Here is a 13525-nt window from a genome sequence, read left to right as displayed (position 1 = left end):
AAACATATTTGAATGTTCTCTATCTGAATGCACGTAGCATTCGTAACAAAATAGACGAGTTAATGGCACAAATAACTACATATGGGTATGATCTTGTGGCCATTACAGAAACATGGCTGCAGGGTGACAATGCCTGGGAATTAAACATACTAGGTTATTTAACGATCAGGAAGGACAGGCAGGAAGGAAGGGGAGGTGGGGTGGCTATGTTAATAAAGGAAGGAATCACTGTAATACAGAGAAATGATATTGGGTCAAATGATCAGGATAATGAAACAGTTTGGGTGGAGGTAAGGAATAATAAGGGGAAAAAAACATTAGTGGGCGTAGTCTATAGGCCTCCGAACAGTGGCAACTCTGTTGGACGGAGTATCAATCAGGAAATAGTTGAGGCTTGTAATAAGGGAACATCTATAATTATGGGGGATTTTAACGATCATATTAATTGGACAAATCAAATTGGGCAGGGCTGCCTTGAGGATGAGTTCATTGAGTGTATTCGGGATGGGTTTCTTGAGCAGTATGTAACTGAACCGACCAGGGGGCAAGCAACCTTAGATCTGGTCCTGTGTAACGAGACAGGATTAATTAAAAATGTCCTAGTAAAGGATCCCCTTGGAATGAGTGACCATAACATGGTTAAATTCCATATTCAATTAGAGGGTGAGAAGGTTGGATCTCAAACAAGCGTGCTAAGCTTGAATAAAGGAGACTATGAAGGTATGAGAGCGGAATTGAGTAGAGTGGATTGGGAAAATAGATTAAAGGGTAAGACGATACATGATCAGTGGTGTACATTTAAGGAGTTATTTTACAACTTCCAAAAAATATATATTCCACTGAGAAGAAAAGGGTGTAAAAGAAAAGACAGCCATCCGTGGCTAAGTAAAGAAATTAAGGATAGTATTCGACTAAAAACAAGGGCATATAAGGTAGCCAAATCTAGTGGGAGGATAGAGGATTGGGAAAACTTTAAAAGACAGCAAAAAATAACAAAAAGATTGATTAAGAAAGGGAAGATAGATTATGAAAGTAAATTAGCAAAAAATATAAAAACAGATAGTAAGAGTTTTATAGTTATATAAAAAGAAAAAGGGTGGCTAAAGTAAATGTTGGTCCCTTAGAGGATGAGACCGGGAAATTAATGGTGGGAAATATGGAGATGGCAAAAACACTGAATGAATATTTTACATCAGTCTTTACAGTAGAAGACACTAAGAATATCCCAACACTGGACAAACAGGGGGCTAAAGGGGGGGAGGAGCTAAACACGATCAAAATCACTAAGGAAGTGGTACTCGGTAAAATAATGGGACTCAAGGCGAATAAATCACCTGGACCTGATGGCTTACATCCTAGGGTCTTGAGGGAAGTGGCGGTAGGGATTGTGGATGCATTGGTAATAATTTTCCAAAACTCCCTGGACTCGGCTAAGGTCCCGGCAGACTGGAAAACTGCTAATGTAACACCCTTATTTAAAAAGGGCAGTAGACAGAAGGCTGGAAACTATAGACCGGTTAGCCTAACATCTGTGGTAGGTAAAATTTTGGAGTCCATTATTAAGGAGACAGTAACAGGACATTTGGATAATCATAATTTAATAGGACAAAGTCGGCATGGTTTTATGAAGGGGAAGTCATGTTTGACAAATTTGCTGGAGTTCTTTGAGGAAGTAACATATAGGGTGGATAAAGGGCAACCAGTGGACGTAGTGTATTTAGACTTCCAAAAGGCATTTGATAAGGTGCCACACAAAAGATTATTGCTTAAGATAAAAAATCACGGGATTGGGGGTAATATTCTGGCATGGATAGAGGATTGGCTATCTAACAGAAGGCAGAGGGTTGGGATAAATGGTTAATTCTCAGACTGGCAATCAGTAATTAGTGGTGTTCTGCAGGGGTCAGTGCTAGGTCCCCAACTCTTTACAATCTATATTAACGATTTGGAGGAGGGGACCGAGTGTAACATATCAAAGTTTGCAGATGATACTAAGATGGGAGGGAAAGTAGTGAGTGAGGAGGACATAAAAAACCTGCAAGGGGACATCGACAGGCTAAGTAAGTGGGCAGAGATTTGGCAGATGGAATACAATACTGGAAAGTGTGAGGTTATGCACTTTGGCAGGAAAAATCGTAGAGCAAGTTATTATCTTAATGGCAAGAAACTGGAAAGTACTGAAGTACAAAGGGATCTGGGGGTCCTGGTGCACGAAACTCAAAAGGTTAGTATGCAGGTGCAGCAAGTGATTAAGAAGGCCAATGGAATGTTGGCTTTCATTGCTAGGGGGATAGAATATAAAAATAGGGAGGTATTGCTTCCATTGTACAAGGTATTGGTGAGACCGCACCTGGAATACTGCGTACAGTTTTGGTGTCCATACTTAAGAAAGGACATACTTGCTCTTGAGTCAGTACAAAGAAGGTTCACTCGGTTAATCCTGGGGATGAGGGGATGGACATATGAGGAGAGGTTGAGTAGATTTGGACTCTACTCATTGGAGTTCAGAAGAATGAGAGGCGATCTTAGTGAAACATATAAGATTGTGAAGGGGTTGGATCGGGTGGATGCGGGGAAGATGTTCCCGATGATGGGTGAAACTAGAACTAGGGGGCATAGTCTTAGAATAAGGGGCTGCTCTTTCAAAACTGAGATGAGGAGGAACTACTTCACTCAGAGGGTGGTAGGTCCATGGAATATGCTGCCCCAAAAAGCTGTAGAAGCTACATCATTACATAAATTTAAAACAGAAATAGACAGTTTCCTAGAAGTAAAGGGAATTAAAGGTTACGGGGAGCGGGCAGGAATTTGGACATGAGTCTAGGTTCGGAGCGGTCATGGCCCTGTGGGTAGCGGAGCGGGCCCAGGGGCCGTGTAGCCTGATCCTGCTCCTATTTCGTGTGTCTAATTCTGTTAGATTCAGGAGATGGTTCTGTGATAGTGGATTGGCGGTTAGGATCAGATCAGCCATGATCTTATTGAATGGCGGAGCAGGCTCGAGGGGCCGATTGGCCTACTCCTGCTCCTATTTCTTATGTTCTTATGTTCTTATTGTCTGTTGCTGCAGTGGCATTGATCAATGTTTGATGGGCTCCTGTGTAAAAATAGCAGCTAATTTCAGCAGTGTAACTATAACTCTCCTACTGAACTAAAGATAACAAAAAATAATGCGGAGAAAATTAAATGAACTGCTATTTAGTTACAGATCAGTGAAAAGAATAAATTGTTATCTGGAAAGCTTACCTAGAACCTAGAATAGTTTAACATTAATTGCACATAGGTGACAGGATTCTTCAAATCTACAAATTTTGAAATTATGCCCTGTATAAATGCTGAGAGTGTTGAATTATTCTAAATGCATTCTTTAATAGTCGTTTCTAATCTCGTAGTAACGGGTAGGAAAAACTTTTGTATTTCTAATTAGTTTGCCAAGTCGCGAGATACTGTTATTGTGTGAAGTGTGTTAGTATAGTCTAATCACATTCTTTGTGTAGGAGTTAAAAACGTGCCAAACAAATGGGAAAATCTGACTCTCAGTAAACTGAGAAGAGATTAAATGGATGGCAAAAGTGTTTAAATATAAAACTTTACTCCCTAAAATACTGTGTGGTTTCTGGCATTTAATAGTAGAGGAAATTGAAGGGTAGTCAGAGCTGAATGGTCTCTGGCACATCCTGGTGGGCATCTACGGAGTGCATTTGTGGAGGTATAGAGCGGGCTATGTGCCCATCCTCTCAAATGGAGGCTTCAGGCTAGATGGAAGAAGAAAAGACGATAAAGATACAAAATAGAAATAAGCTGGTTGGAACTTGCACAAATACCCCTGTAAAATACAGTTTATAAAGAAAAATGCTGTAGCTTCTAGGGCTAATTCCAGGCTCTCAATTTGGAAACCATGCTTTAAGGGAGCATGGGTTGGAGATAGGGCTACAGCACGGTAGTCCTGATTCTCCAACCTGTGCTCCCTATGAGTGTGGCTTGCACTGAGAATGTGGCATTGCAGAGTTAGCTGTTACATCCTAAGTTGAGTATTGTTTTCTGAAAAGCTCACACTGCCACAAACATTGTGTGATGTCTTTGGGCTGGATTTTTCCAACCTAAGCGAGTCCATGGTGGGCGACGTCCGTGGCGTGTGGGGACCCTGCATCTGTCTCGATCCCGACCTCCAACATAATTTTCCGTTGATGGGGCTTGTTAAGCCCGCCCTACGAGGTTCCTGGCCAATTATTAGGAAGCAGGTCTGATGACATCATTTGATGACACATCATCAGCCGGTTTCCTTAAAGGGACCATGGCCACGTTCATTTTGACAGTTGTGCTGTCAGTGTTCTGCAGCATTGAGGTCCTGCAAACACTGACAAACACTGCACAAAGGTGCACAGCTGCACCCAGGCTCTCCCATGACTCCCTCCATATGCTTATGGAGGGAGTCACAGCACGCATGGAGGTTCTCTTCCCTTCCAATGGGTGGAAGACACCTGCCCAGGACACTAACGCAGCCTGGTTGCACATTGCACAGGAGGACACAAGCAGTGATGTGGCCAGGAGGACCAGGTTGCAGTGGCGCAAACCTTTCAATGATCACAGTAGATCACGAAACGTTACTGCAAAGCCACACCCAACCTCTTACTGCTATGCCTCTCATCACATCCCCATCACTCTGTCTTCCTACCTTACTCACACCAACGTACCTTGCACCTCCACCCATCCCTCTCTATCTACATTATCACTTCCCCATCTCACTAGCCACTTCTCGCACTCTCCCTCATCCTTGTCCAATCATTCAAACTAACAACATACAAGGGTAGGCAATTATGTGCTTTAGCTAATGTTCATGTAAAGTTTCTGGTAATGTGTTGTCAAGCATTGAAATCTTTATTTTCAACACTTTGCCTTCTTGGACAGATTTGTGTGCACCTTTGGAAGTGTCTTAGTGAGTTCAGGTGAATGATGAGACGTAACGTTCCCACACCTGCCCCCCCCCAATGGCGATGAGTGTGAAATTAATGGCTTGGACATTTAAGGGATGCTTTCTGGTTCTGGTGTGGGGTGGTATCTACCGGGTGCATCATGTGGCAGCCAGGGTGTACAGTGTTAAGTGAAGTCAATCTGGACATGGTGAGGCCATCACTGGTGTCCCAGGCAGCAATGTGCTCAGGTGCTGATGCCTTCTGTCCTGTGCAGCATCAGTTGATTGCGGAGAAGGTTGGCGTTGATGTTGGTGCTGCTGGTGTGCCTGGTGCTGCTGGTGTTGGGGCTGATTGTGTTGGGATTCTGAGGACCAAAGTGAGATTTCTTCAAGGGCACCGATGCTGATGGAATAGATGGCAGGTGAGGTTGAGATGACAGAATCGATCTGTCAATGGTGAGAGAGGTTGTTCCAATGAGGTGACACTGGTTAGAGAGTTTGCTCCAAACACCTGCTAGCTGCATAAAGCTCAATCTGTCTTCCAAATACAGTAAGCAACAGCTTCTAACCTTGGAAAATAAAGACCTATGAAATGGGAGCTTTCATAGACCATTTGCAGCTGTCAGGTTAGTAAATTATTCCACTCTGACACAACATCTGATCTACTTACCTGACGTGATACCCGCTGTCTGGGAACCTCGTTAAAAACCTGGTAAAATGGCAAATACATGGAGAAAATGGTGCTTAACTACCTTTTAACAAGCTTTTAAGTATCTAAATTGGCTGACCCGCCGCTTGGTGTTGGGTCTGTTCAGGGTTGACAGACCCGACACTTGGGAAACTGACAAGGAGGCGGGTTTACAGCGGGATACCGACCCGCTGTCAATCTTTGTGATTTTGACAGCGGACCCGCCTCCAAACCTGCACTCTGAGCACCAGTAAAATTCAGGCCTTTGTGTTGAAGTAAATAAAATTAAAGAATAAAAAAGTTAACTGGAATTCTTCAATAAAATGAGACAATGGGGCTGCTAATGCCGCCCCTCCCACCCATCCTAGTGCAGCACTGTCTGGAGACCTGCCCCCTTAGGCACCTATCTGACATGGAGTTGACTTTGTGTGTGACTGCAAGGCCACAAATGTTAATATTTTAGTGGAGCTCCTGGCACGCAGTTCATGATGTGCTGGGAGCACCATGGGGGTTAAGGAGTTAGCAGCCTCTGAAGGGCTGATGGTGAAGCGTCACAGGGAAGTGGCTTTGAGCCCAAGATCAGCCATGATCTTATTGAATGGCGGAGCAGGCTCGAGGGGCCAAGTGGCCTACTCCTGCTCCTATTTCTTATGTTCTTATGTTCTTATTTTGTCTCTATTGAAGAATAGCTTAGTGCTGCAAGGTAAGTGTGGCCCTGTATAGAGAGGGGCTTTTAACCATCTGGAGTGCTACTCAGGATGCTCTAGTTGCATTGCCTAGCAAATATTTTCCGATGCCTTACTGAACCTTGCGCAGATCTGTGTGCAAGATCCCAGTACTCCAGTCACTGACCACTGCATTGGTGCACGCTACACACATCAAGTGTGAAGTAGGACTCACCTTTGCAGTTGATAATATGAGGAGCTGGCACCTTACGCGTTTCAGCATTAGTAGCCTCAATAGGTAACATAACATAAGACCAAGTGTAGAAAACCCTGTCACCCAATTAACTTTTAACCTCTAGCACTGTACAATAGTGTAGATCAATCTTGTGATACTTAGGGTATTTTGCTGTAAGTGTTTTGCTCTGACTTTGTACACTCACCCATGAATGTGAGTGTATGTGTGTGTGGTGTGTTAAAAGCTATAAACTAATATTTTGTTTCAGTTGCAGAGAATTCAAAAGAGGTCTACGTGTGTCCGACAGATGCCGCTATGCAGATCACTCTGTCACTGAGGAGCTGGAAGATGTCTCCGGAATATTGCAATGCTCAGCAAATGTTCTCGGTAGAGCTCTTTTGTTACACTATATGTCACTTAAAGGGACTGTTTCAGCTTGCAAAAGAATCCTGTAAGTCAGAAACTGCATGGGTGCCATTTTGGTTCTATCCAACATGATTTCTGGCAGTAACTACTTTGATTCAAGAATTTCATATACAGCTTTATAGAATGTGGTTTTGATGGTGATTAACATTACTCTGAACTGCTTCCCTGTTGGATACATTTGAAATGGCTCCTAATTCACAATGCAATTTCTGCCTTGTTTACTTTCCATGTACTTCAGCTCAGTTAAAAGCTTCCCTGCTTTACATAATTCAGTTAAGTGTAAGTTCACTATTACGGCAAACTGGCAAATACATTGAAGACCTCTTATGATCGTACTCAACTTGTGGGCCACCTAGATGATCTTAAATGGGATTATATAACTAATGGAGAGGAGTAAAAAAAGAAGAAAATTAAATCAAGAGGAAAATCCAAGCAAATGAGAAAACCTAGCTTTATTAAAGATGATTGAATAAAGACTTGACCAAGCTAGGGTCACAAAAATTACAGAACACATAGAAACATTAAAGGATTCAAGAAACACATGCTAAAAAAGAAAAAAATATCATTGATATTCGGCCCGGCTATTGCATTGAACATTGTATGTAATGAGATGCCTGTGCTGTGTAGCTCCTCCCCATGAACTCCAGTGAGCTGAATCTAATAAAAATTGTAGAACATAGAAGTTTAAAGAAAGAAAAAACTTGCATTTATATATCACCTTTCTTGACCCCAAGATGTCCCAAAGTGTTTTACAGCCAATGCAGTAATTTTGAAGTGTAGCACTGTTGTAATGTAGGAAACGTGGCAGCCAATTTGTGCACAGCAAGGTCCCACAAACATCACTAAATGACCAGATAGTCTGTTTTAGTGATGTTGGTTCAGGGATAAATGTTGACCAGGACACTGGGGAAAACTCCCTTGCTCTTCTTTGAAATAGTCCTGTGGGATCTTTTACATCCACTGGCGGGAAGACTTGGTTTAACATCTCATCCGAAAGACGCCACCTCGGACAATGCAGCGCTCCCCGAGTACTGCACTGAACTGTCAGCCTGGGTTATGTGCTCAAGTCTCTGTAGTGGGACTTGAACCTCCTGACTCTGAGGCGAGAATGCTACCACTGAGAGATGGCTGACACCTTATTTTCAGCACAGAAGGAAGCCATTTGGTCCATCATGTCTATCCAGGCACTTTGCCAGAGCAATTCAAAAATAGTTTCACTGCCCTGCTCTCTCCTCATAGTTCTGTATCTTTCACTGTTTCAGATGTTTGTCTATTCTGCCCTTAAAATATGGAATAATCTCTGCCACAACTACTCCCTGTGGCAAAGTGTTCCATACTCTAACAGCCCTCTCTTAAAAATTCTCTTAACACTCCCTTAGTGGCAACGTCAAACTGATGGCTCAGCATCACTGACTCCCCGAACAGAGGGAATAGTTTTCCCTCTTCACTCCATCAAAATTTTTCATAATTTAAAAAATTCTACTAAATCGCTTCTTAGCTTTCTCAGCTCCTGTGGAAATAGTGTCAGTGCCTCAAGCCTCTCCTTATAGTTATAGTTTCTCATCTTTAGTATCATCCTGGTTAGTCTATGTTGTCTGCTATTTATGGCTTTATTGCCCTCTCAATAACGGGGAGCTCAAAACTGCACACAATACTCTAACTGTGGCCTAACTATTGTCTTGTAGGAATCGTCAGATCCCTAGCTAAAATACTGAGGTCGAGTCAGTCCGATAATTAAACTAGGTTTAATGTAAACTAAAGAACAAACAATGGAATGCAGGAGAAACAATCAACAGGTCTTTTCCTAAGTCTGGCTTCACGAGGTCTAAGCTGGGAATCTCCCAGCCTGACGTCATCACGTTTCCCGCCATTCGGGACGTCACGTGACCAACGTGATGACGTCATCGTGCTGACGTCATCGTGCTGGTTCTGGAACTTACCGAGAACAGGTTATTTACAAACAGTAAACAAACATAGGTGCTGTAGCACTCTGTTAAAGGCAGTTATATAGTCCAGTCCCCTGGTGGCTTTGCCACATGCGCCCCCCCAGAAGTGTCTTTAACCACAAAAGTCAATCGCAGAGGAGGTCGGACAAGCCTGTTCGAACGACTCCGATATTCCCGGAGAGGAATGGGCTGGGCAGATGATGAGCTGGCCTGCGGAACAGTCCGGTCAGGTGTGGCGGCTGCGGGCGGCCGCCCACGACGCGGTGGCTGCGCTGTCTCGACCGGTCGCTCAAGGTCCAGGTGTGCGGCCTTGAGGCGGTCCACGGAAATGTGGTCAGGCTTGCCCCCGACGTCCACTAAAAAACTCTTTGCACCTGCCTGCAGTACCTGGAAAGGGCCTGTATATGGAGGTGTGAGAGGACTACGGTGGGCGTCATGCCTGACAAAAACGAATTTAGCCTGCATAAGTTCCAGCGGAACGTGTGACGCGGGCAAACCGTGATGTGACGTCAGAATTGGCCTAAAAGATTGAGCTGCATCCCGGTGGGCCTCCAGTTGTTCGGCTGCCGACTAAGGTCGCATTGGTGACGGAAGAAACTCGCCTGGCACCCGGAGTGGCTGTCCATAAACCAGCTCAGCGGCCGATGCCTGCAGGTCCTCTTTGGGCGCTGTGCATAACCCGAGCATCACCCAAGGCAGCCTGTCTATCCATGCGGCCCCCTGGAGGCTGGCCCGCAGCGACGCCTTCAAGGACCGATGAAAGCGCTCACATAGTCCATTTGCCTGTGGATGGTAAGCCGTGGTCCGATGGAGCTTGGTGCCCAAACCCAAGGCTACGGCGTTCCACAGTGCAGACGAGAATTGCGGCCCGCGGTCCGATGAAATATCAGACGGAACGCCGAAACGTGCAACCCAGGAGGAAAGAAAAGCCCGGGCGACATCCGCGGAGGTGGTGGACGTCAAAGGAATGGCCCTGGTGGTACGGTCGACAATAGTCAAGAGATGTGTGAAACCCTGTGACGGTGGTAGTGGGCCAATGAGGTCGACATGGACGTGATCGAAACGCCGCTCCGGTACTTCGAAAATGGCTACGGGAGCTTTGATGTGCCGCTGCACCTTAGCCCGTTGGCACACGATGCAGGTGTTGGCCCAGTCGCGGACATCCTTGCGCATCCCTCTCCAGATGAACTTGGATGCCAGTAGTTTTTGTGAAGCCCTCACGCCAGGGTGCGCAAGCCCGTGGATGGCATCGAAAACGTTCCTACGCCAGGATAGCGGAACGATCAGGCGGGGGTCCCCCAAGGAGACGTCGCAGAGCAAGGAGGTGCCGGCCAAGTGGAAAAGCACATCCACTGGCTGAAGGCAGGAGGAGTCGGTACGGAAAGCTTGCGTTTCCGGATCAGCCGCTTGGTCAGCAGCCATGAGTGAATAATCGAGTCCCAGCTGGATGGCCTGGACCATCGCACGCGAGAGGCAATTGGCGACCACGTTGTCCTTGCCGGCCACGTGCCGGATGTTGGTGGTGAACTCAGAAATAAAAGGTGAGCTGTCGTTGCTGTCGAGCCGACCACGGCTCAGCCGTCTTGGCCATGGCAAACGTCAGGGGCTTGTGATCCACAAACGCGGTGAATTGGCATCCCTACAACAGAAAACAAAAATGGTGGATGGCCAGAAACAACGCCAAGAACTCCCTGTCGAACGTGCTGTAGCTGCGTTCGTTTCGACGCAATTGGTGACTAAAAAACGCCAGTGGTTGCCACGTCCCGTCGACCCATTGCTCCTGCACGGTGCCTACGGTGTAGTCCGAAGCGTCAGTCGTAAGCGCGATGGTGGCGCCAAGCAGCGGGTGCGCCAACATTGTTGCGTTTGCGAGAGCATCTTTCGTGTCCACAAAAGCGCAATCCATCTCTGGTGTCCAGACCACAGGTTCCTTCCCTGGTTTCCCTCTGAGTGCCTCGTAGAGTGGCCGCATAAGCTGCGCGGCCCGGGGAACAAACCGATGGTAAAAATTTACCATACCGAGGAACTCCTGGAGCGCTTTAACGGATTGCGGGCATGGAAAAGCAGCAATCGCCTCCACCTTCGACCGAAGTGGCACTGCTCCTTCCGCAGTGATGCAATGGCCCAAAAAGTTGATCTGTCGCAGCCCGAATTGGCATTTGGCCGGGTTAATTATGAGGCCATGCTGATGGAGGCGGCGAAAAAGGAGGCGCAGGTGGCTGAGATGTTCCTCTTTCGAAGTACTGGCGACCAGGATGTCATCGAGATACACAAACAGGAACTTAAGATCCTGCAGCACTGAATCCATAAGGCGCTGGAACGCCTGCGCCGCATTCTTGAGCCCGAACGGCATTCGGAGGAATTCAAAAAGTCCGAACGGGGTAATGACCGCCACCTTCTGGATGTCCTGGGGGTGGACGGGCACTTGTACCCCCGGGCGAGGTCGATTTTGGAAAAAAACGAATTGCCCGCCAAATGTGCGGAGAAATCTTGGATGTACGGTATTGGGTACCGGTCGGGCGTCGTGACCTCACTGAGGCGTCGATAATCGCCGCAGGGCCGCCAACCACCGCCGGGCTTAGGGACGATATGAAGTGGCGAAGGCCAGGGACTATCCGACCGGCGAACAATCTCCAGCCGCTCCATGGTGGCGAACTCCGCCTTCGCGGCCTCGAGTTTACTGGGTTCCAGCCGCCGAGCCCGGGCATAGACCGGAGGGCCGGTCGTCGCGATGTGGTGCTCCACACCATGTTTAGCGGTCGTTGCCGAGAAGGTGGGCCGAGTTAGATCTGGAAATTCCCCGAGAAGGTGGGCGAAGTCATCGGGCGCCGGCACGGTGCAGGAAACCGTGTGAGTTGCGCCTAAGCCTCGAAAGCACGGGATGGAGGCAAACGTGGTGGCGTGAATCAGACGGCGATTTCGTAAATCAACCAATAGGCCAGAAGAAGTCAGCGCCGAGGATTGCCTGTGCGATTTGGGCGGTGATAAACTCCCATAGGAAACGTTGCCCGCCGAAACACACCTGGATCCGCTGCTTCCCGAACGTACGAATAGCACTGCCGTTGGCGGCCTGGAGTGGAGAACCGTGCCTCCCGGCCCTGACGTCAAGGAGCGAAGCGGGGAGGATGCTGCACCGGGCGCCCGTGTCACACAAAACCGCCGGCCCGAAATGGAGTCGGTGATATAAAGTAACTTCCCGGAATCTCCAACCGCCATCGTAGATGTGAAACCGACCTCGGGGTCGTTCTTCCGTTCACGCAGTCGGTGCTGTTGCTTTCTCGTTGCATTAGGCACGAAACTACAGGGAGGACGGCAGCATCTGGCTTTTGGGCCGAAACGGGCGTGATAGTAACAGAGACCGGATGGTGGAGACGCCAAGGCGGGGTTCTTCGGGGCGGGACGCTTCGAGGTGGCGCAGTACTGCTGCATCACCGCATAAATAGTGTCGGCTTCGGCTGCGAGCGCTACACCGTCCGTAGCCTTCGACCTGGCGAGGGCTGCTTGCACCTGCTCGGGGAGCTGGCTCAGGAACAGTTCCCGGAACAGAAAACACTGCGGCTCAGAACCAAGGAGCGTGAGCATCTGGCTCATCAACTCAGACGGCTTGGCGTCGCCTAACCCGGGCAGAGTGAGTAAACGTCGCACGCGCTCCGCTTTCGTGAGGCCGAAAACCTGCGTTAGTCGCGCCTTAAGCGTATCATACTTGTTATCCACGGGCGGGTTTTCCAGCAAGCTGATGATCCTCGAAGCCGTCGAGCTGTCCAGTGCGGAGACCACGTAAAGACAACGGGTCTGATCCAGCACGATGTTCCGAAGTTGGAACTGAGCCTCCGCTTGGATGAACCAGGAGGCCGCCTGTTGTTCCCAAAATTGAGGGAGCTTCAAGGTCACTGCATTAACATCCATCGTGCTGCATCGCGCTTCCTCCGCGAAAATCGTCTGCGAAGCTTCGGGGTCACCACTGTAGGAATCGTCAGATCCCTAGCTGAAATACTGAGGTCGAGTCAGTCCGATAATTAAACGAAGTTTAATATAAACTAAAGAACAAACAATGGAATGCAGGAGAAACAATCAACAGGTCTTTTCTTAAGGCTGGCTTCACGAGGTCTGACCTGGGAATCTCCCAGCCTGACGTCATGACATCATCATGTTTCCCGCCGTTCGGGACGTCACGTGACCAACGTGATGACGTCATCACGCTGGTTCTGGAACTTACCGAGAACGGGTTATTTACAAACAGTAAACAAACATAGGTGCTGTAGCACTCTGTTAAAGGCAGTTATATAGTCATACAGGAGTCCCTTGGTGGCTTTGCCACAGTCTTGTATAAATTTATCATTACCTCTTTACTCTTGTACTCTGTACTACTTATTAAAAACATGATATTGTCCTTTTAATGGCTTAATCTACCTCTGGATAAATATTAGAAAAAGAAAAAATTAAAAGGGTATGAGTGAGTGCCAGGGGAATGGGACTAAGTGGATAGCATTTATCAAGAGCCAGCATAGATGTGATGGGCTGAATGGCTTCCTTCTGTGTTCTAAAATTCTCTGCTTTTACTTGGACTTTTAAGGAATGAATGGATAATGTTTCATCTTTACCATCTTGGTGTAAAACATTACCAGGCGGGGAGGATTGCATGCCTGTAATGGAACC

General features: G+C 47.2%; 1 protein-coding gene across 1 annotated transcript in view; it reads left to right on the top strand.

The window, feature by feature from the left end:
- The window catches only part of gucy1a2 (guanylate cyclase 1, soluble, alpha 2), a 366843-nt gene that overhangs the window by 60439 nt on the left and 292879 nt on the right, over window positions 1–13525 (top strand). The window contains exon 3 of the mRNA XM_085999072.1: window positions 6766–6884. Within this exon, the coding sequence (XP_085855198.1) occupies window positions 6766–6884 (119 nt within the window). The remainder of the gene's footprint in view (window positions 1–6765; window positions 6885–13525) is intronic.

Source organism: Somniosus microcephalus, chromosome 10 (assembly GCF_052327205.1).
Source record: "Somniosus microcephalus isolate GS21.2 chromosome 10, FLI_Smic_1.0, whole genome shotgun sequence".
NCBI lineage: Eukaryota > Metazoa > Chordata > Chondrichthyes > Squaliformes > Somniosidae > Somniosus > Somniosus microcephalus.
This window is presented reverse-complemented; position numbering and strand designations above follow the sequence as displayed.